The sequence below is a fragment of the Motacilla alba genome, chromosome 5 (genome assembly GCF_015832195.1).
Source record: "Motacilla alba alba isolate MOTALB_02 chromosome 5, Motacilla_alba_V1.0_pri, whole genome shotgun sequence".
Taxonomy (NCBI): domain Eukaryota; kingdom Metazoa; phylum Chordata; class Aves; order Passeriformes; family Motacillidae; genus Motacilla; species Motacilla alba.
The window spans coordinates 5,711,313-5,732,949 of NC_052020.1; the positions used below are offsets into that span (position 1 = coordinate 5,711,313).

The 21,637-nt window shown below is 39.9% G+C and overlaps 1 protein-coding gene across 5 annotated transcripts in view; it reads left to right on the forward strand.

The window, feature by feature from the left end:
- Positions 1–20,495, forward strand: part of KIAA1549L (KIAA1549 like) — a 133,906-nt gene extending 113,411 nt beyond the window's left edge. For all 5 annotated transcript variants that reach the window (XM_038139434.1, XM_038139430.1, XM_038139432.1 and 2 more), the window contains exons 18-21: positions 4,478–4,575; positions 5,358–5,503; positions 9,351–9,499; positions 13,074–20,495. In XM_038139434.1, coding sequence (XP_037995362.1) covers positions 4,478–4,575; positions 5,358–5,503; positions 9,351–9,499; positions 13,074–13,355 — 675 coding nt within the window. In that variant the 3' untranslated portion in view covers positions 13,356–20,495. The remainder of the gene's footprint in view (positions 1–4,477; positions 4,576–5,357; positions 5,504–9,350; positions 9,500–13,073) is intronic.
- Positions 20,496–21,637: the final 1,142 nt, after the last annotated feature.

The window sequence follows — 21,637 nt, forward strand, 5'->3', positions numbered from 1 at the left end:
TAGTCAACTTCTTGGCTACTCTCACCATCAAACATTTGTGTATCTCTCCAGAATGTGCACACATTCTTTTTTTCCTTTTCCATTTTCTTCTCCCTTTTGAGGCCTTCTGTGTGTTTTTTATTTCTTTGGTTGAGTTTTTCTGTGCATGCTGCCATTAATACTGAAATTATCTACAGCTCTTGTGAGGGAATGCCTGTTTGCCAACCTGCCTGTTGGAGGACCTGTGAAAAGAGGGTTCCTCCACTTTGAGCAGGCTCATGCCTTCTCCTAGCAGAGGAAAGCCAGTGAAATGCAAACTCTCCCTGTTGTTCAGGAGCTTCCAGAACATGATGAGTAACACTTGGCTGAGTCCTTGGCACCCAGCTGGTGTGCTGTGACTGGAGGGTGGAGTTAAAGGGTTGAGTGTGTGACACCAGCCCAACCACCAGCTCCGTGCCTTGGTTGATTTTGTTTGGAAATTTGCTGTGGAAATTTGCTCAGCTGAGTCAAGTGAGAGCTGAGACCAGAGAAGAAAACCCTCTCCATCACAAGGCTGGACCAGTTTCCATCTCTCCTCTTTAGTAGTGCTCTGCAGAGAGGAGTGAGAGTCACAGAGCTCTGGGTCCCAAGGTGAGACCCAGCACTGTGAACTCAGCACTTACGGCCTGAGTGACTGGGAAAGCATCCCTGTCCTCAGAGCTCCCCTTCATTTAACAGGGGTAAAGTGGGAGTATTTTACCAAATTCAGCTGCTTTCAATAGCAGCTGCTTGGTACGAAACAGGACAGCTACAAAGGCAAAGCCAAAACAATACATTTGCATTATTCCTGGATTGCAATTTAATAAACAAGTTAAATCATTCCATGAGTTAACAAGGACAGTGGCCTTTTAATTCCTATGGTGAGATGTAAGGAGATGGATGTTTCTGTAATTAGAAGGCAGCATAGAATACTTTCACTGAGGACCAATCTGTAAGTGGAAGGTGGTAAAAATATTTAAGTATTTGAACAAAGGAAATGTAGCCTTAAAACTAACTGCAAAGTTTCTGCTTTGGACTTTAGTTATTTTGTGCTGGCCTACAAACACAGGCTTGGATTTGTTCAGCCTGGAGAAGAGACAGGTCCAGGAAGACTTTAGAGCACCTTGCAGTATCTAAAGGAACTACAAGAGAGCTGGAGAGGGGCTTTTTACAAGGGCATGTAAAGTGGGAATGACTTTGAACGGAGAGAGGGCAGGGTTAGATTAGATATGGGCAAGGAATTCTCTACTCTGAGGGTGGTGAGGCACTGGAGTAGGCTGCCCAAAAAGTTGTGTGTGGCCCATCCATGGCCAGGCTGGATGGGGCTTTGAACAACCTGGTCTAGTGGAAGGGGTGCCTGTCTTTTGCAAGGGCTTGGGCCTAGATAATCTTTAAGGTCTCTTCCAAACCATTCTGTGATTTTTTTCTTTTCTACATCCTGACAGGTGGTACCTTGGGCTCTTGTGGGTTGTAGGAGACCATGGTGCAGTCCAGCTGGTGGCTAGACTTTATCCTCCAGAGGATTTATTGTCCTTGGCCCAATGGCTGCTAAACTGCACTTCCTACTTTTTAAAATTACTTATTGGTTTTCTTTTTAAATTGTCAGTGTTCTAGTCACAGCAGACTCCTTCACTGGCATGTCTTACTGAAAGGGAGGCACAGGGTCTGCTCTCTGCTACCAGTGCAGTCTGTCCTGGGTCTCAAGTGGGATTACTTCTGCCTGGTTGTTATAGCCTTTGTGTTACAGACTTTCTCAATTTTCATAAAATAGTGTTTGGAACCCATGCAGAATGTTTTCCTTCTTAAGATTTTATCTTTTGGGTTTGGTTTTTTTTTTGGCTTTTGGTTTGTCTGTTTGTTTTTGTCCAGTTGGATTTTTCTTTTGCTAAAAACCAAGAAATCATTTTTAAAAGATAAATATTTGAAGAGTAAAATTAGGCAAATCTGTGAAATCAGCTGGGTTGTGTTTTTTGTTTGTTGTTTTGCTCTCTGACTCATTTCACAGTGGTGAATTGACTTTAATTCTACAATCAGGCTGGTTGGCCAAGAGCCTAAGGGCTCATAAAAACCTTTAACAGGCATCTGTGGTAAAACTTTGACTTCATTTAGCTTCTGAACACTTCTTTCCCATTTATACATTGCCTGCAGGAAAACACCAATGCCCCAACCCATTAGAGAAACTCTAGAATTTTCACTGGAGTTCCCTCCCGCAATCACGTTGGTGTGTGGCAGCTCAGAGCAACGAGGGCTGACTCCTGTCCCCTCTGGGCAGACAGTTCCTCAGCATATTGGAGCAGATCTTTTTACAGGATTTTTCACTTTAACAGGATTCTCTCTGCCCAGCCATTAGCAAAATATTGCCACTCACTCAAAATTGTTCATCTCCCGTGTAAGCAGCAAAATAAAGGCCTAGATTTTCTATTTTACTTTTCTCCCCAAAATGTCCAGTGCAAGTTGCAGCATATTTGTGAACTGTGATCCCTTAAAACACCTAATACCTCCTTTGATGTCCATATTCCAAGCACAAGACACAAGAGAAAACCCAAATCTACCTCTGAGTCTCTGCCTCCCTGATAAACAATGTCTGGAGTGGCTTTCCACTCCCAAACATCATCTCATGTGCTGTTCCTTTAAAATAGGGGGAATAAAAAGGATTTCATGATTGGCACAAATGTGTGCTGAGAGCAAGATGTGGGATGAAAGGCTTGTGGAGCCAGAAGGGAGAGTTCAGGCAGCCTGTGAGGGCACTGCCAGCCTTTGAGATGCAGAAGAGGCACTGCAGACCATTCCACATCCTGCATTATCAGGAGAAATATAATTGAGGTCTTCTTTGATGCAAATAACATTTGTTTTTTCCTTACAGTTCTTTCAATAAAAAATCAGCATTTCCAACCCCTGGCTAAGACATGTAGCAGTGTCTTTTTACACTTTTTTTTTCTTCCCCCACTTAAATGTAGAAGTGCTTTAAATATCATGGTAGCATGGTGAAAGTAAATATTAGGAGACTTTGTAGGTGGCATGCAAGAAAAAATTATTTTCAGAGACATGCCTTTGAGGGTTTCTAACCTGCTTTAAAGGGGGTAGCAGTGAGAGGACAGAGAAAGATGCTGGGTCTGTACTGCTTTTCCCTTGGACACACATCAAAAATCAGTTTGATAAGTTACCTTTCCTTTTTGTTGACCTAGTTTTGCAGGTGTTTGAGAATGAAGGCATTTGGAATACGGTCTAAATGTGCAATTTTACAAGATGATTACAGAAAGACAGCGTTTTCTGATATATAGTGTGGGATTTGTATTGCCAAATTCCAATCTAAATGTAGGTGGCAAGTCTGAAATAATCATGTAAATCCTGTAGGCTCTTTCTCTGGGCAGGAGACAGAGTGTGACTCATCCCATGTGTTTTAATGTGCTTTTAACTTTCACTGCTGTTTGTGGAGGAGCTTCTCTGGGTAAAACAGATACCTCTTGTTTAGAGGGCCAAAGTCCCATCACTGGACCACATTTTATTTTTTCAAAATGCCAGTGTCTTGATAGTGGTCAGCCTTCCCCAATTTTTTTATTTGTTTTTCCTCTGATTTTGTCTTTATTCCCATGCATTTCTCTGAAGCATCATCATGCAAGCCAGAACTGAAAAAAAATCACAACTAAATAATAAAACAAAAAACCAACAGGAAAACAAAACCCTCACCCATGATGCTGTGAAGCATCTAGTGAGATATCATTCCTCTAAGGATTTGGAAAAATTATGACCTGTAATCTATAGCAGTGCAAAGGATTTAGGAGGAAAATTTTGTCCTTCCTGTAATTTCTTGGGTGCCCTGCACATAATTACTCCTCCTTCACAAGATTTGGTGATGAAATTCAGAATTACTGCAGGCAAGCTGCTAAATTTTGTGATTTTGTGGGTGGGCCTGGTGTTCCTCTGGATCACTCTGCCTTTTCAGAACAGTTTGGGGCCCTTGTTGCTGTTTTGTAAAGTTACAGAATTTGGGGGTTTTTGAGGAAAATTTTGTTTTCATCTCTTGAAGGCTGAAAGGAAGAGGTTGAAATATGGGTTGTTCACAGGTGGCTTCACTGCTCTGAGGGTTCTTTCTGAATCTTTGAAATACTTTTTTCCTCGAGAAAGGGAAAATACTCCGGTCTTCTCCCCATGATCCAAAGCAGTTGTTGTGTCTCACATAATTGCAACAGATCTGCTTTGCCAGCAGGTTACAAATGTCACAGAGATAGTGTTAAATATGTTTTATTTTAATTAGACTTCATCTTGTCTCTGAGCTAATTTTCAGGTTTTCTTCCACATTCAAAAATCACCAAAGCACTGTAAATTCCCAAATAAATGCAATTATTGTTGATGCCACAAAAAGTTAGCTTCCAGTCAACTGGCACACAGAGCAAGTATTTAATTTCTGATTCTGATTTGTTTTTCAATTTGACTGAGATCTACTGGTGTTCCAGAAAATATTTATTTTTCTCTGTTACAGGCTTATAGATTTTCTCAGCTTCCTGAGATGGTAATGGGTTCTCCTCCCCCTCCTGTCCCTCCCAGAACGGGTCCTGTGGCTGTTGCCTCTCTCAGGAGGTATTTATCTGTTATTTTATTTTAGGCATGGTCTCTAAAACCCACTGTCATAATAAGAACTGGGGCAAACCCTAAAGGGGCACTTAAAAAGGTACATTAATGAAATTAGAACCATGTTGGCTTTGTTTCATTTTAACACAAAACGAAATAACTGTGAGTTTTCTGTTAGCCAGTCTGTATCAATAAAATTAGGAACTGCAGGCTCTTGTTTGTTTAAAAGCATTCTTTGCCTCAGCTCTCATAATGGTGTGCTGGATTGAGGCAGATAATTCACACCATCATTCTCCTGCTTTCCTGGACTTGCAACATTTCCAAACACCTTAGCACTTCCCAAGTGCAGTAATGTTATTTACCACAGTGGCCTCCTACTGTATGATACCATGTCATGTACAGTTGTGACTGTCTGTTGACTGTGTTGGTGAATTAATTAATGGTAAAGCTCTGGTGAATTATGGTAAAGCTCTGGTGAATTATGGTAAAGCTCTGGTTTTAGTGTTGGATTTCACAGGCATTTGTTTGAAGCAGCAAGCAGAGGCCCTATACGATGCTTTGGTAAAAAAAGCAACCAGGCTAAAAGGGTTGTTTGCAAACTTCTCCAGACTTCTCCAAACTTCTGTTGTGCAGTTGTTCTCCAGGCTTCTGGCGTGCCAGAGCAAAGTTGGGCAGATTGCTCCTTGCTGGCTTGTCCTGCTGGAGCTGATGGGTGTGTATGTGGCTGCAAAGCACAACTGCAGGTCAGAATGACAAAAAAATTTGTATTATTTTTCTTTCTTAATGCACAGGTCTACATCAGATATTGGCAGCAAAGTGAGAATACCTGAGTCCAGTGGAGCAGATCAGGCCCAGCACCATGATCAGACACCTTTTGCACCGGGTTCGAGAGCTCCCATGTCTGTCGGTCCACTCGATCAATCCGCTTTTCACTCAGGTGACAAAATAGTGCAGATTCAACTTTGAGAGCCTCATAAGTCATTCTGCATAGAAATGAAAGTATGGGATACAGCAAATAAGGATGGTTATTTGGAGAAAGACTGTATTAGGTGGGGTTTTTCCTGGTGCAGCTGAAGGAGCCCTCCAGAGGATGGCCTGTCCCTTTGTAAGTGCAGCACCAGCTGCATCCTAAAATACTCATCCTGCAGCAGCACCAGGAAAGGGCCTTTTCTGAAGGTAGGATGCAGCAGTAATGTCCCAGATGTTCTGTGTTCAAGAACTCTGAATTGATAAAACCCAGTAAAACTGTTCATCTGTACAGCAAAACGCAGTAGAAGTTTTAGGGAGGATATAGAAGGTGTTGGTAGCAAAATAAGTTGCAGTATTGGGACAGCTGTGCGACTCGTTTGTGTTGCACTCTGTACCAACCAAGCAAAGGGGGAGAGACAGGCAATGGGGGAGAAAGGAGGGGAGAAATGAGTTAGATCCTTCCAATATTCTGTCAGTCAAGAATACTGATCCAAGTGCTTGAAAACTTTTTTTAAGGCTCCTGATTGCCTCTTGAGAAACTTTACCCCTGCTCTTGTCACAATAGTGGGCTACTGAGGAAGGCAAATTGGAGGTACCTGGCCCCTTCCCTTCAAAACACAAGGCAGTGGTGCTATTGCACAGTCAAAGGTAATCTGTTAGCTTTTCCCCCTCCTGCTCTGCAGAATACAGTTTCTGCCCAGAACTTGTTTTGGGTCTAAAAGTCCCAGTTTTAAAAATCTAATCAGTTCCTGATCCTTTTGATATGAGTTGTATTTATAAATGAATTGATTTAATCATGAGATGAAGCTGATATACTGTTTTGATGGTGTCTGTATAATATTTAGCTGGAAAAAATATTTCAAATGGCTTTTTATTGGCAAAATATGTTTTCTTGAAACACATTTTGTTATGGAAAAGAGTTTCCACTATTCAAAATAATAATTTTCCATTAGTTCAAACTTTTGAAATTAGTAGTTTGTTAGATATTGCTCTGTTAATCTCCCAGAAAAAATTCTTTCTTAGCTTCCTCGGAAGTATTAGAGAGGTATCTGCCTTGTCTTTGACATCACTGACTGAGAATCATAATGTGGCTAAGCAAATGAGTTGTCAATTAATTAAATGGTTTGAAGGATCCATTCTGCTCTCACTTATTGTCATACCTTCTGCACATGGTGCAGTACCTGAAAGGAGCAGATGCTCACCCTCCCATTTCAAAACACTTCTAGCTATGAAATGTGCCACACTACCTAGACCTCCTCTTTATGTGTGCAGTAATGGGATCTCTGGGATACACTTTTTGATTGGAGCCAGTGATGGGGAGATTTTATTACTGTGTGTTGCTGAAGGGTGGCTGCAGTTCAGAAGAGACAAAATGACCTTCCTGTACATTGTGGAGATTGCCAGAATAATTCTGGGAGTAGTTGAAGGAAACTACTTTCATATATGTCAGGTGCTACAAAAGGCTATAATACAGGCAAGCAAAGACAAGGACAATTGTGAGAAATGTGCAATTGTAATACAAGGTTTCTAATGTTCTGATATGAAGATAATTTTTTATAGCCTCAATACATGAAGAAACGTTGCTGCAGGTGCTGATTTGGAATGTTAATGCCTAATCTCACTCTCATGCAGCCTAGCATCAGCTCTAAGATAAGGACATTGCAATAATAATTTAAGATAAGGTATAATATCAGCCAATTGAATATTCATTTTGAGTAGTAGCTCCTTTTGCTGTGGTTAAATAAAAAGAGTGTTTGGTATAGAAGCCATGTGCCATGTACAGGAGCAGCACTTTCTTCTCTGTACATGTATGAATAATGCTCATTTTCAGCCTTGCTAACTCATTTAAAATAGCAACCCTTGTGCTGTTTATGACCTGGAAGGACAAATGATTGACCACACCTCTTCTCTTAGCCCACCCTCTTCCAAACCATGGGGCTGGAGGAATTGGGATAGAGGTGGTGTGTTTCTGCTCTGGAGAAAAATGTGCTACAAACCATATTTTACTCCTCTTTTTTTTACCCCTGATTGCATCCATAGCAATTCTGGCCTGGGGCTGCATGGGAGGTCATTGAGAAACTGTAAATATCTGGGTTTATGGAGCCTGCTTTGGGGATGGATGTCACTGGTGGAGTCTTTCTATCTCTGTGCACCTGCCCATGCAATGTCCCAGCATCTGTCAGAGTAGGCAGCACAACCCTCTTGTAGATTGTTCAGGAACAAAAAATGTGCCAGGGCTGTAAATGAGATTCTGGGGGATGGATATTTGAAGCAGCCAGTAATTGATGCTAATTCAATTAAACTCCATATGAATTTCATGGGCCTTCCCATGTCTTTGTGATTTTGTCAGCATAGTGGTATCATAGCTACTGAGAGCAATTAGTAGCAATATTCAAATGATGTGCAGTTGGAAGGGGGAGAAATTTTATTTTCTCTGCATTAATTCTAGTACAGAGAATCTGCCCAGCTGTGTACTGCTACTGTGCTTCCATCCCTCAGTGAAAATGCTGAAGTTGTACTTTGTTGTGTTTCTAAAGGGTTTACTGCCCTTCTGCTTTCCTGTGAGTGATGTTATTTTTGCTATCTGAAAAGTAAAATACATGTCCATGTAATATAACTGAATAACCTGAAAACCTAATAACTAGTGAAGATGATATGCAGCTGTCCCATCCAGGATTTAGGGGTGAGGATTTCATTCCCTCAGTGTGATGCTGGTGATTCACTGCTGGAGCTTGTCTTTGCATGTAAATAGACAGTAGAGGAAGGAAGACTTAACTGGGCAAGAAAGTTGTTTGTAGTCTATTTATAACTAGGCAAATACATGGAGTTATGACAGCAAAGGGAATATATCAAGGATATCTCAAGGGAAATATGCACATTAGGATGTTGGTCTTCCAGACAGCCCAGTGGATAATCTCTGTACCAAATTGTTCTCTGCATCTCTGTGTGCCACAGGCATAAACCTTCCCTGAAAGCAGATTGTGACCCTACCCAGAGATTTGGCTGAACCTCTGGTTCTTTCCACACAAATCAGAATGTGATAGTGGGATTTTAATCCAGGAGGCTTCCTGGATATTCCTATGCATGCATCTTAATCAAGAGGTGATAAGCCAGATTTGGAATCAAGAAATAATTATTTGAGTTGTAGCTGTGTAATTTATGGCAGCCATAGTCTGTTCTTGGGAAAGGAACCGAGCAGATAGGACCTTGGTATTTTTTACAGAAGCATTGAAGTTTTGTGAAGGAATTGTTGAGAGTACAGCCTGTTAAACATATCAGTCACTCATTTTTGTAGGTTTTTTACCTGTAAATAATATTGATATAATATAATAATACAATATCTATATTATTAATAATATTAATAATATAGATATTAAGAAAGACTGGGTAAACAGTGAAAAGAGAGGTGCATTACACTGAAACCCATGGTAACAACAGCTGAAAATTGAATACCAGGAGGCAAACTTAAGGAAAAAAAAGCTTTTTCTCTAATGAGTCAAAGTTTTGACAAAGATCATTTGTTATAAGGATCAAATCCTAGGGTCTCTTTACCTGAAGGCTGTACCTGGTTATGAGGACAACGCAAATCTTGCCTTCTCCAGTATTTCCCAGCATTATGAAGTTGCTCTAGTCAGATGGTAGGAGATGGTAGGACAAAAAAAAAAAAAAAACCCAAAAAAAACCCAAAACCCAAAGCCCCAAACAAAAAAACCTCAACAAATAAACATGAAGTCCATATTTCATAAGCATTATCATCCGATTCACAACTGAAAATCTCAGCTATTAATGCTGTCTGCTCTTTTTTTCTTTGACAGGAAATACAGTACCAGCAGTGTTTGCCATCCCAGCAAACCGCCCTGGCTTCACAGGCTACTTCATCCCAACTCCTCCCACTGCCTACAGGAACCAAGCCTGGATGCCCTATGCTGGAGAGAATGAGTTGCCAGGGCAGTGGGCAGACTCTGTAAGCATCCTTGCTTTTCTAACCAGCTGTTTTTTTCTGTGTTTTGCACAGGAGGGGTTTTCAGCAATTCTTCACTGGTCGACAAAGAAGCAGAAAAGGATATTTTTTCCTTGGATGGGAATAATCTCTAGCAGTGAAAAGCCATAAGAGATGGCTTAGACATAGATACTTCAGCTGTTCATAGCATGAACTGTGAGCAAGACCTTTAGAGGGTGGAATCAGTCACTAGGTTAGGGCCTGGCACCTGTTTAAAGTTGGTGGGTTCGATGTCATTTTTCTTTTCTGAGAAAGGTTAAATTTTTAGATAGACATGTGTCAGGAGAAGGTGATGCTGCCCCTTAAGACAGTCCTGAGCTGCTTGAAAGTTGGGGAAGCATCTTACCCTCCTGGAGGCTTCTCTAAAGACAGCCTGGCTCCCAAATCTTACCTCCCAGCACTGTGCAGCCCTGCTGTGCAGTGTTTCAAATCCTCCCGAAGGCTGCAGTGACAGATCATAAATTAAATAATTAATTGCACAATCCCAGACTGGAACAGATGTAATTCTTAGCCCAAAGTAAACCTTCATTTCAAAGAATTGAAGTTGAAATATCCTAAAATGAATTGCAGTAGTTTATCATGTTTGAAACAATTTCTCAAATGTAGAGCTTTTTTTACACAAGGGAAAAAAAAAAGATAAATTCTTCTGCTTGAGCTCACATCTGGTATCTATGCAGAACCACTCTGGCTGAAAAACCTGGGAGACAGATTCAATTTCCTTGTGCAAATCGTCAACAGAACATTTTAATGAATTGCAGTTGAAATCTAAGTTGGCTTTGAGCAGCTATGCAGGAGACAACACAGTCATATAAATGTTCCTGGGGGCAGCTTTCTTGTTGTTCACTCTTTATTACTGCTCCCAATGCCTGTGAGGAAAACAGTTCAGTATGACTTTGAGACGCAAGTCTGAATTTGAAGGCTGAACTGTCAGAAAAAAAAAAAAAAAAGCTGTTCATTTGTAAGCTGAGCACACCTGCTGATGTGCCCCTGACACCTGGAGGCTTGTGATGCTCTGGTATAAATTTCCTTCTCAGAGCTGCCTTTTAAAGCCTGAAAAGCTTTATTTTCCTTTGTTGTTTTGGTGGGTTTTTTTGTTTATTTATTTGTTTTTGTGTGTTTTTAACCCTTCTTACATCTTAAATCCAGGAGACCCATTGTATCTTAGCAATGATTTAAAACTTTTTCTCTAAGAAGGAAAAAAGCCATGAAACAAATAAGGAAATTTTATTTGTCTCCCATTCATTCTCCCTTCTGTATCCTTACTCTTCATTGCAGTCCTGTGGAAAAAGAGTCAGGGATCACTTGTCAAAAGTGGAGACTGAAACAAATGGGTCAAAACTGCAAACCAAGGCTCCAGCCCCCAGCTCCTTCCCCTGGAAAGTGAAGAGTATAACCCTGTTGTGGGTTCCCTTGTCTTCGGGGAAAGAGGAATGGAGAGGGATGTAAAAAAGTGTCTGAAAAATAACCATGGCAATATAGAATTCAAAGGAAACAAATGTCCCTTTTCACTCAACCATGTGTGAAAATTCCTTGCTTTAACAATTCCTTGCTACTCAGATTTTCAACCCTCCAGTGGCTTTGCAGAAGAGGTAAAAATTTAGAAACTACTGCAGTTTCTACAATGAATTTGCAAATCTGTCAAGAAATTGTCTTTATCTGCAAATCATTACTAGAGGAGCTAGTAATAGCATTAGCAATATAGCACAGTCAGAAAGCCTGAATAAAAGTGGATAGCATAAAGATCTGAAGTAATACTCAGGTTTTCTCAGTATTACTCAGGGCTTGAATTTCTGGACATGTCTTGGTTTTTGAGCCTCTAGATTATAGCTTGATCACACTTCCAAGATTTTCTTAAAATTATTGAGAACAGAGGCTTAATATCTGTAAGATTCTTCATTTTTTCACACATTTCTGCTAGACTAGACTGTAAACAAGGGAGGAAACAGGAGATGTGACAACAAGGAACTATTTTATAAGCACAATTACTGTAATATATTATTCTCTGAGACAAATGGTAAGTATTGAAACACTAAGTTTTGTGGGACAAGGCAAGTGTATCCACAAAGCACTTATTTTCCCAGCTGCTGGATAATGCTTAGTGAAAACAGTAACTTGGTGGCCTCTAGTGGCATGATCACGTTGTTCTAGTAAAACCACCTTTTCAAGAGCCTGTAGTAAACCAAACAGAGGTGCCTACATCTAATGATCACTTTTGGACCACACCTGCTTCCTACATTTGTCTCATCACACCATAGTGAATATATTTGACGTTCTCTTCAGCATTTGATGGATACCCAAGGCTGTGTAGAGGATGTGTAAATCCTAACAGTCAAGCTTCAGGCATAAAGCCTTCTTCAAAATTAAGGCCTGTAGATTCCCGTTTTATAGACTTTTGGAAGTCATAAAGACAGTTTTTTAGTTGATGCATTAAAATCTTCTGAGTGCCAAAAAGACTGGTATCATGGATTTGTGAGAGAAATTTAATCTCTCACTGTGACTGAAGGGCCTACGTTACTGTTTTAGTTTTAGCTAATGTGGGGCTGAAATCTGTGGAGTTAAAAAATTATGGGTCCCTAATGTAATTCTGTCAGACATGGCCAGAAATCCTGACACTTCAGAGCAGTCAAACATCCCTTTGAGCCTTGAGTTTCCAAGCTGGCATACCTGAGCTTATTCCTGGTGTCTGGATCTAGTGAGTTTCTGTTAGGACCAATGAGGCCAGACACTTGGCTGGCTTGGGTTAGATAGAAATCAGAAAACTGCTTTTCTGTTACAGGTGTTTGGTGTACTAAAATCATGCTGTTTGTTTAAAACCAAAGTGTTTGCTAAGCAGAGAGCACACTTCCAGAAAAACCTTTTCCCTTGGGCTTTTGGAGGTGGTGATAAATGAGGACACGCAGATGTTTGTGTTGCCACAGCTGGGATGTGCATAAATGGCACATGCCAGGACAGGCATTTGTAGGCAGAATGCTTGTGGCATTCACATTCTCTGAACACAAAGAGAGACATGATTCTCTCTCCCAGGATTTTTCCTGGAGAAGCACAGAGAGAAGAAGAGAAAACAATTCTTATCTCTATTCACTGCTCCTGTTTTTGCACATGTGGAATGTGTTATGGAGATTGTTTCCTAAGAGTGAGTTCTTAATTGGATTCTGGTGATAGTTGTTTATATTAATTGGCCTATGAGGTCCAAGTTGTGTCCTGACTGTCTGGAGACAGTCATGGGTTTTTCTTTAGTATCTCTTTAATATCTCTTTAGTATAGTACCTCTTTAATATAGTATAGTACAAGGTAATATAATATAGTTTTAATAAAGCAATTGTTCAGCCTTCTGAATCATGGAGTCAGATGCCAGTCATTCCCAGACTTTGGGGTTGCCCTGCATTTGACAGGAGCTGGGAATTCTGAGGTTTGCATTCCCTTCATTTGGTGCTCTCTGTCACACCTGGCAGTGCCCCGGGGAGGTCTGCAGTCCCTGGCAGGCGGCGCCGCGGATTGATCGTTCCGCATAATCCTGTGCGATTCCAATTCCCTGCAGGTGCCCCTTCCTGGCTACATCGAGGCTTACCCGAGGCCCCGCTACCAGCACAACTCCCCGTCCCGGCTCCCCCGGCAGTACAGCCAGCAGGGCAGCCTGCACCCCAGCCTGGAGCAGGCTCCGCTGGCCTCCGCCGCCGCCTCCCAGCAGAGCCTGGCCGACAACGACCCCTCCGACGCGCCGCTCACCAACATCTCCACGGCTGCCCTTGTCAAGGCAATAAGGGAAGAAGTGGCCAAGCTGGCCAAGAAGCAAACAGATATGTTTGAGTTCCAGGTCTAATATATCTTCTGTGCACGGTGTTTGTGTCTTGCGACCTGGGGTAGCCAAGGAAGCAACTCCTTTAGTTTTCGGCTACAAACTTTCTATGAATTGTGCCAAAGCGATGGCATTTTAATCTGTCTGAAAAGTCAACACTATGAAATGACTTAAAGCAGAGCAACGGGGCTCTGAAGACATGAAATTCCGCTTTCCAGCTAAGGAAAAGCTGCCAGGAAACTGTTTCACACTGATGAGATCAACCATATGCAATTGTTTGTCACTTTGCTCTTGTATTATGATCCATCCTCACTAAAGATGCTGCTGAACATGTCTGTGCCACAAGAAGTTTCATTTACAGGCCCAGAGGCAGAGCTGCTGAAAATAACTTCTGCATGCCAAAACTTTGATCAGAGAAGAAAAAAACCTGCAGAACAAGGTTTGCTGAAGGCCACGGCTGGCGTGGCAGTGGCTGTGTTAATTGTTTGCTGTGGGACATTGTATAAAGGGTGCTGATTTCAGCCATGCAGAGTCATTTCAGCTTTTTCACCCAGAGACTGTATTCAAACCAAAAGAATTCAACATGATTAAGTAATACAAATAAAAGTCCTGTAAATAGCTCCGAGTCTCTTCATCCTATTAACAGTGCAAAGAAGTGAAAGAAAAGAGGACTGTGGAGAAGGTGAATGACATTTCCATGATTGGTGGCTACCTTGTCATTCAGTGCCACTGATGAATTATGGAGGAGACTTTTTTTTTTCAGCGTGAAAGAATACAATGCATGAAGAGCCAGCAAAGGATATTGGTGCTAAAAGCTTCCCAGAGAAATGAAAAAAGGTTATTCCTGTTTGCTCTATAATCGGGCTTTTCACTCTGAATGCATGTGAAGTGGGTAAACCTGAGACCTTTAAATCCTTCCAATCTGGAAAAATGAATACACCTGCTTGGACAAGGAAACCTCTGTTCAACACAGTGCTTTTTTCCTCTTTCTTTAACAATGCTATCTACTAAAGTGATGCCAGAAAGTGCTACTTGAAGCTGCAGTTGATTTTGATTGCGCTGGCACGGTGAATGCACACCCAGGAAGTTCTGAATGTAGAGGACCTAATTACTATAATTAACATGTAAATAAGTTAGCAGCTACATGGATTAACAAAAATATGAATGTTCTGTGAAAAAGGGAGCATTGCCAGAAATGATGTTGACTTTATATTGTGCAAGATAAAGGTCACTGATTGTTAACACTGCGTTGTGGTAGGAATCCAATCCCAAAAGAAAATCAAACCCCTTGGGATGGGACGGTAGTTAATATTTTGCAGTTGTACAAACTAGTTGGAGATCATGAACAGTTGTTTTCAGTTCCTTCAGCAATTAGCTTCAGGAACTGAAGTTGTTGCAAAATATGTTGTGTTGGGTGTGTTTGATGTCAACTGGAGTTAATGTCCTTCATTTCAGTGGGTTATTTAGTTATCCTCAGTTACAATTTTGTCCGATCATTTCATTTCCCTGAGTTTCTTTGGTCTTAACTGATGTGAGAAAGGGAACTTGGTTTAGCTTTTTGGCCATCAGTAAATTGAGAGAAGGAGAGAGAAGACAAGAATAGGAGATAGAAGAAGAAATTGATGAAGCACAAACTTTTAAAGCAGAGCTATTTTCCCCCCAAGAATTATATTATAAACCCTGAGACTGTGATGCGTAATTATCCTAGAATATACAGACATCCTCTGCTCCAATACCTTAAATATTGCAGAAGTGTTTGGAATGCTAGCTAATCTTTCAACAAATGTGAAATTTCATTTTTATTATTTAAAATCAGATATAAATAAAATGTATTTTTGTAATTTCTATGTATATATGTGCTGTATATTTATATAAGTGACTAGTCTGCTATAGTCAGAAAATTTCCATAAACTAAGTGGAAAAAGAAAAAAAAATGAAAGAAAGAATAAGCCCCTGGTAATTTTACTGATCAGTATAAACATGCTGTGTCTGGAGTAAACAAATATACAATTGGGTGACTTGGATACTAAGCAACCAAAGAAACTCAATTTTTCATATAAATACAAGTCTAGTAGAGGCTGACTGCTGTCTCAGTTACCAGTCAGCCAGGTAATACTGAAATTATCAGTGTAATACAACACAGCCAAATTGGGTTTAATGAATAGCTGGTTAAGAGCATCACACTTTAGAATAACAACTGAAAAATACTGGGCCAAACTCAGTGTACCACAGAAAGACAGGTTCTGGTTGGCTTCAGTGGGAATTTCACTCACTGAGAGCAGGGTTTAGTTTCTCTATTGGGCTTTGTCTATAAAAGAAATTTCACTAGATCCCTCAAACAGAATTCTGTTTATTTTTCAGCCATTTGGATCACTGTAACATGAGTGCAGACATAATGGAAGAGCAGCTGATTTTATTTAGCCTAAGCTAGTTCACAGCTGGCTTGAGCTAACCTGAGAAGTGAAACCTACACCAGGTTGTGCCAGCCACATTCTGCATCAGCTTTATTATCTCAGTTTTTGAACCATTCCTCTATGTAGCCCAGTGGAATTTTGCAAGTAGATGGGCCCTTCTAAGCAATGGGGGTGAAGGGTGCTGTGTAATCAATTTCTCTAGCTTAGACTCCAGTTTTGCAGAGTTCTCCTGAGGCTGAAATTATGCAAGCAGCCACGATCCCATGGATGAGCACGCTGAAGCCATAGAGGTGGGAAGGGTAATGTAACAATGTATTCCCAAAAAAGTCACAGGAAGCAGGGCATTCCAGTTTAAACAGCATCTTTTGGACACTTAACTCTGTTTGTAAGTCTGTTCCCATTCTTAAATTGTAGCAATTTAATAGTTCTAGTAAAAATGTGTGAGGATAAAGTCTCATACATATTACACAATGAATCTTGTATCTTGCCATAGTGGAAACTAAAAATTTTGGAAAATACAGAGATGTCCAGGGTTTGGATGTCTGTAGAAAATGTAAAACCCCTGAACAAAAGCATTTAAATAGCCTTCTAGAAAGAAAAACCATTTCAGTATAGTTAAACAAAGTACTCTTCATACTTCTGATGAAGACCTGTTAGAGATTCAAAATTTATTTTGTTTGGTATTATTATGGATGATGTGCAGTCTACTGAATATTTCCTGAACCATCACTCTGAAACCATTGTGGTGCACTTTATTCAGAAAACCATCTTACATTCTTCATTCATGATGCCTTTTTATCCTGTTTGTAATATGTTTCTGTAATTTTTTTTTTAAGTATCAAGTAAGATTATATCAAGACAGTTAGGACATTGCTGGGAAAGAAAAATCATGCTGTAATATTTATACTGTCTGAGCACAAAGCAATGATAAAGTGAAAATATAGTGTACAAATAATTTGTAATATAATAAACATTTTGTATGGCTACAAGTACAATATAGTTTTTCAATACTGATTTCAAAGAAGAAAATATTTGTGTTTAAAGTTATAACCTTGTCCAGATATATCCATACCATTTTTACTGAGAAAAAAGCAGCAATTTAGCTTTTTCTACTCAATGCCTCAATTTTCTTTAAAGATATGTTAAATGTTTAGGTGAAAGTACTGTTTACTGTGTACACAAAATGTTGATGTTCTGACCATTGTCTGTCTTCAGGTTTGTAAATCATCAGTAGAAACAGCTGCAAATGAAACAAAAAAAGAATTCATTCTTGGTATGTGTGTCCTGACCACTTTCACTTGGAAAACCACTTGTGACATTTATTAGCATCAGTAGAACAGTAACTTCAAAAGGATAAAAGGGAACTTGTTGGCAGTCATTTCTTGGCTTGTTGGCAGCCATTTCTTGACATATAATCTGTGTTGGAGAGAAGCTCTAGCACTCAGTCTGGAAATATGAGTAATATTTGTATGTCATAATACCAGGAGTAGAACTTGATAGAAGTGCATGCAAGCCCTATATATAGAAATGAGGATATTAACTTGCACAGTGATAATTTCTTTTTCAGACTCTCTTTGAAAGAGACACATAAGAAGTGTAAGGTAAAAGTGAGAGGCAGGTAGAAAATGCAACATGGGGTTGAGTGGCAGAATTATTTTGTTTAAGGGCTGATATGTACCAAGCTGCCCACAGTTTCCATGACATTTCAAGATGTCTGATGTTAAAGAATTAATCACATTTTAATGTATGTTTTTTGAGCCCTGTATTACCAGTAGAAGAGCTGACTGCCAGCTTCTAGAAGTCTGAGGGAGCTTGAAAGCAGCAAGTTTTCTGAGCTCACTGCATTTTGCTGTCCCTGTTCATCCTGTGCACGTCCCAGCAGTTCCAAACTCTCTGTCCAACCGGTTATTGTCCTGCTCTTGCATTTCTTATACATTAACAAATCCCAGTGGCTTCCCAGCCCCCACTGACATGAAATGGCAGAGGGAGAGGGATCTTGCATGTCACTCATACCTACTAGAAAATGCAGCTTTCCCTTCATGGGTTAATTTTTAACTCCAGGGATGAGCCACAGATTTCTTTTTTGTTTATCAAAATAATTCAAAGTTGTTGTTTGTTGTTTTTTTTTTTTCTCATTTTTAAGAAGAAGAATACTCTTTGAGAATTTTTTTTTTAACTTCTGCCTTTCTCTCAGAAATAAATAATACAAAACTCTACTTGTGGAAATGAGATTTATATATAGATGAGTAAAGAAAGTGCATACTGACTTGCTCTTTAAAAATATTTCAAGATGGCCAAGTCACAAAGGCAAATACTGCAGAATCTCTCCTGAGAAAAACTGCATTGCACAAAGTGGTTTAGGTCCTGGTTGTAAAAATAGTTGAAATGCCCCCAAATCATACAACATTTCATGCTTTTAAAATCACCTTAAGACCATATTCTTATGAATACTGTATCATATTCATGCGTATCTATATATCTGTGAGTCAAAAATATTTTTTTCAAAACTGGTTCTATTTGTCCATCAGTTTGTCCCCATCCATTTCTGGTTCCTTAAGGGGTACAGAGGCAGTAATGAAGAAATAAATCTCAGAGTTGTTTTGTCATGAAGCTCATGAAAAATGAGAAATGGGCTTTAAATAGTTAGGTGGTCAAATGTATAGTAGATGTCTTGAAAATAATTACAAGTATCATGAAGAGATGTTTCAGGAATTAGATTTTATTTTTATTTTTTTGCATTTGTTAAAAATAATGGTTTTTTTAGGAAATCTGACTTCATGAATTTCCCACACTCAATTCATACCCAAGGAGTAAATTGTTACTATATTGCATTCTGTAAATAATTTTGTAACTTTAGAAAGTCACATTTACCCACTGGGCAATAATGGGTGCAAAGGACTGTAAATCACAAAGCAAGGTGATTCCACTGAGTACAATATTTAGAGAGCAGGTGAATTTCTCTTCCAGAGTATTCTCTCCTCACTGGAGCCCTGAGCATTTCTGTGCTCTGTAAACCAGCCCAAACACCATAACAAACTGTGGCATCAGTTAAGGCCGTCTGGCGAGGAGATCTGGATGTAAGTAAAATTGAAGTTTATTCTTTATCCCTGTCCTTATCTCATACTCTCCATACTGCACTGAGGAAAAAACCTGAATACTTTATTTTCAAACAAACAAATTTTAATATTTCCTTCTGTGACAGATAGACTGGGAAGGCTTTTTCATTTCACTTCTGCAAGCTGTGTTCAACGTCATGCTTGATAGAAAAAAATGAGAGTGAAGCCAAGGATTTTGGAAAATATGACAGAACCCACCTTGCTGAGGCTCAAATTTTGATGCAGGATTTAGCAGCCCAACAGAAACTGCTCAGGCCTAACAAAAGGGCAGTTCTTTGGATTCATCAGAAACCATGTTTGTCCAGCACAGATATTCCTATGCTTTTTGACTTTTTATTTTCATTTGATGTCTTCCCTGTCGTCGCTGTGCACTCTGAATTTGAGTTTTACATGGTGTACACAAAGAAGTGCACTCTTTACCTCGCTGATACCTGGTGTGGCAGAAGCAGTAACCAACACAGGAGAGAATTTTTAAACAGCCTTGGCACTGCGTGGCCTCAGCCCACGGTGTGCTTTGTGTGCTCTCCTATTAGTGCTAAGGCAAACCACAGCTGTAGGTGACATTTTCTGCTGCAATTACTGGCAAAACACCTGCTCCCTTCAAGGAGAACAGGGCTGAGCCAGTAACCCCCCCTTAAATTAGCCATCACTGGTGTCCTAAAACTGTGCCAGGAGAGGAAGAATGCTGTCTGGTTATGGGTGGCTGGAAATTGGGAGATGGAAGGTCAGTTTGCTCTTCTTCAGGTTGTTGGGTTGGTCCAAAATGTGACTGTGCCTCAGTGTCCCATCTGTAGAGGTGAAGGAACTGCCTCTCCTCACTGCTCTGCTGAAACTCAAACCTGGACTGCAGTGGCTACTTTAATAAGAAGCACCATTTATTACTTCATGGAGCTTTGGGAATTGTTCAGGACTATAAAGTACATATTCTTATGGTAGCATTTCAATAAATGTGAATTTACAAGGGAAAAGAAAACACCTCTTGAAAATATTTCAGTATGTTCTAGGAAGCCTTTCCAATAACAACCTCTACACTTTTTTACAGAGATTTACAGAATTTATATCAATAAACAGTCTCACTTCCCAGGCAACAGATCTCACTTTCCAAGGAAATGAACTTTTCTTACGTCTTTGAATTATGGAAAGGACTAGCTCTGCATGATTACAAAAATCCATGTTATCTTTGGTGTTCACAGCTTGATTCAACTGAATTGTAATGGCTGTGTCTGTGAAACTTGCTCAAAATTTATGAGTGTTTCAGCTGTAAGTGGGAAAATTAATTTTCTGAAGCTGCAACATTGAGAGCAAATTTAAAACTGAGTCTAGGGATTAAATCGAGAGAATAAGAAATAAATAAAATTTTATACTATGCAATCAGAAGGAAAATCTCCAAGACCTGTTACTTAAAACTACATGCTGATGGTAGAATTCTACATATGACTGAAAAGGGGGGATTTAAAATGTTCTGGGTCATTACCAAATTCCTATGTTTTTACTCTGAGCCATAGGGTGATTCTAGAAATAAAGCTTATGAGTACATAGAATAGTTCCTTTCATGTTAGTGGCTATAGCTTAGCTGAAGTTGTACACGTGTTTTCCTTGGCAACTTTGCACATGAAATAAAATATGTCTTAAAATCTGTGTTGCTACTTATTGGTTGTTCCTGCTGTGTCCTCCTCTTTAGATCCAGTTTTTGTGGTTTTTAATATCATTTACACAGGCCTAAGTTTTGTGCTGTCAGTCTGAAGCAGAAGGAAGAGGAAAATGCAGTTTTTGACAGGGCTGCTTCTGTATAATTTGTGATTCAAGAAATTTGGAATAAAAAGTTCCTTTACTACTACTTTGTAGTTTCAGAGGAAGAAAGAGGCAGGAAAGGATCTTCCAAAAATAGAGGGTAAAGGAAATTCCTAGTGTAAGTATCACTAATAAGGTTCTAGACAGATGGCCTAATTAAGATATAATTTTTTTAATGCATATAGGTATTTCTGTATTTTCTATACATGCTGTGACTGTGAGTACTTAAACTGCCTCAAGGCGTTGTTCTGGCTGTTCTCAAGGTACACCAAAATCCGAGCCTGTTTCACAAATGTTGACAAGTTTTCACAAATGAGGACAAGTTTCCCAGAGTTAGGAGCTTCTCAATTTCCCTACCTCCCGTTGAGACATTAGGTCTGAATTTTCAGGGCAGGTGAATCCAAAATGCAGCAGACGCTGCTGAAAGTAGAAAAATCATTTCATGATGGCTCACTGCTTTTGGATTTCCTTTCTAATCTGTCCCTGAACTAATTAAGGCAGCTTGACTTGAAGATTAATTTAAATTCTAATGATCCATTGTAATAAGGCTGAATATCTATTTGGAGAATTCTAATGTGGCAAACTCAAACACAGCAGTCTGAAATTTAATGGACCCAATTGTTTGGTATAAAATAATTCAAAGCTGAAATGCATTCTGTTTTTTGAGCAGCTTTGTATCTCATTTGAGGTTTCAGAAGTGAGACCTGAGGCTCTCCTTGGGGAGCACCCAGGTGTCACTGCAGGTGCAGACGTGGCTCTCTCACTGCTCAGCCCTCAGGCTGGCTGGGAAGGTGTGGCACTCTGCTTTTTGGGAGGCTCACCTCGTTTAGGATTGGAAATGGGAGCAACCCACTGATGTTTTGAGATCTCTGCCTATGAATCAAATTTGTAGTCTAAAATTTCTGTCTTGAATGCAATGGGGTAGGGTTTGTTGAGTCACAAGGCAGCTACATGAAAGAGATCTGAACTGTGCCTGCATCTGAAT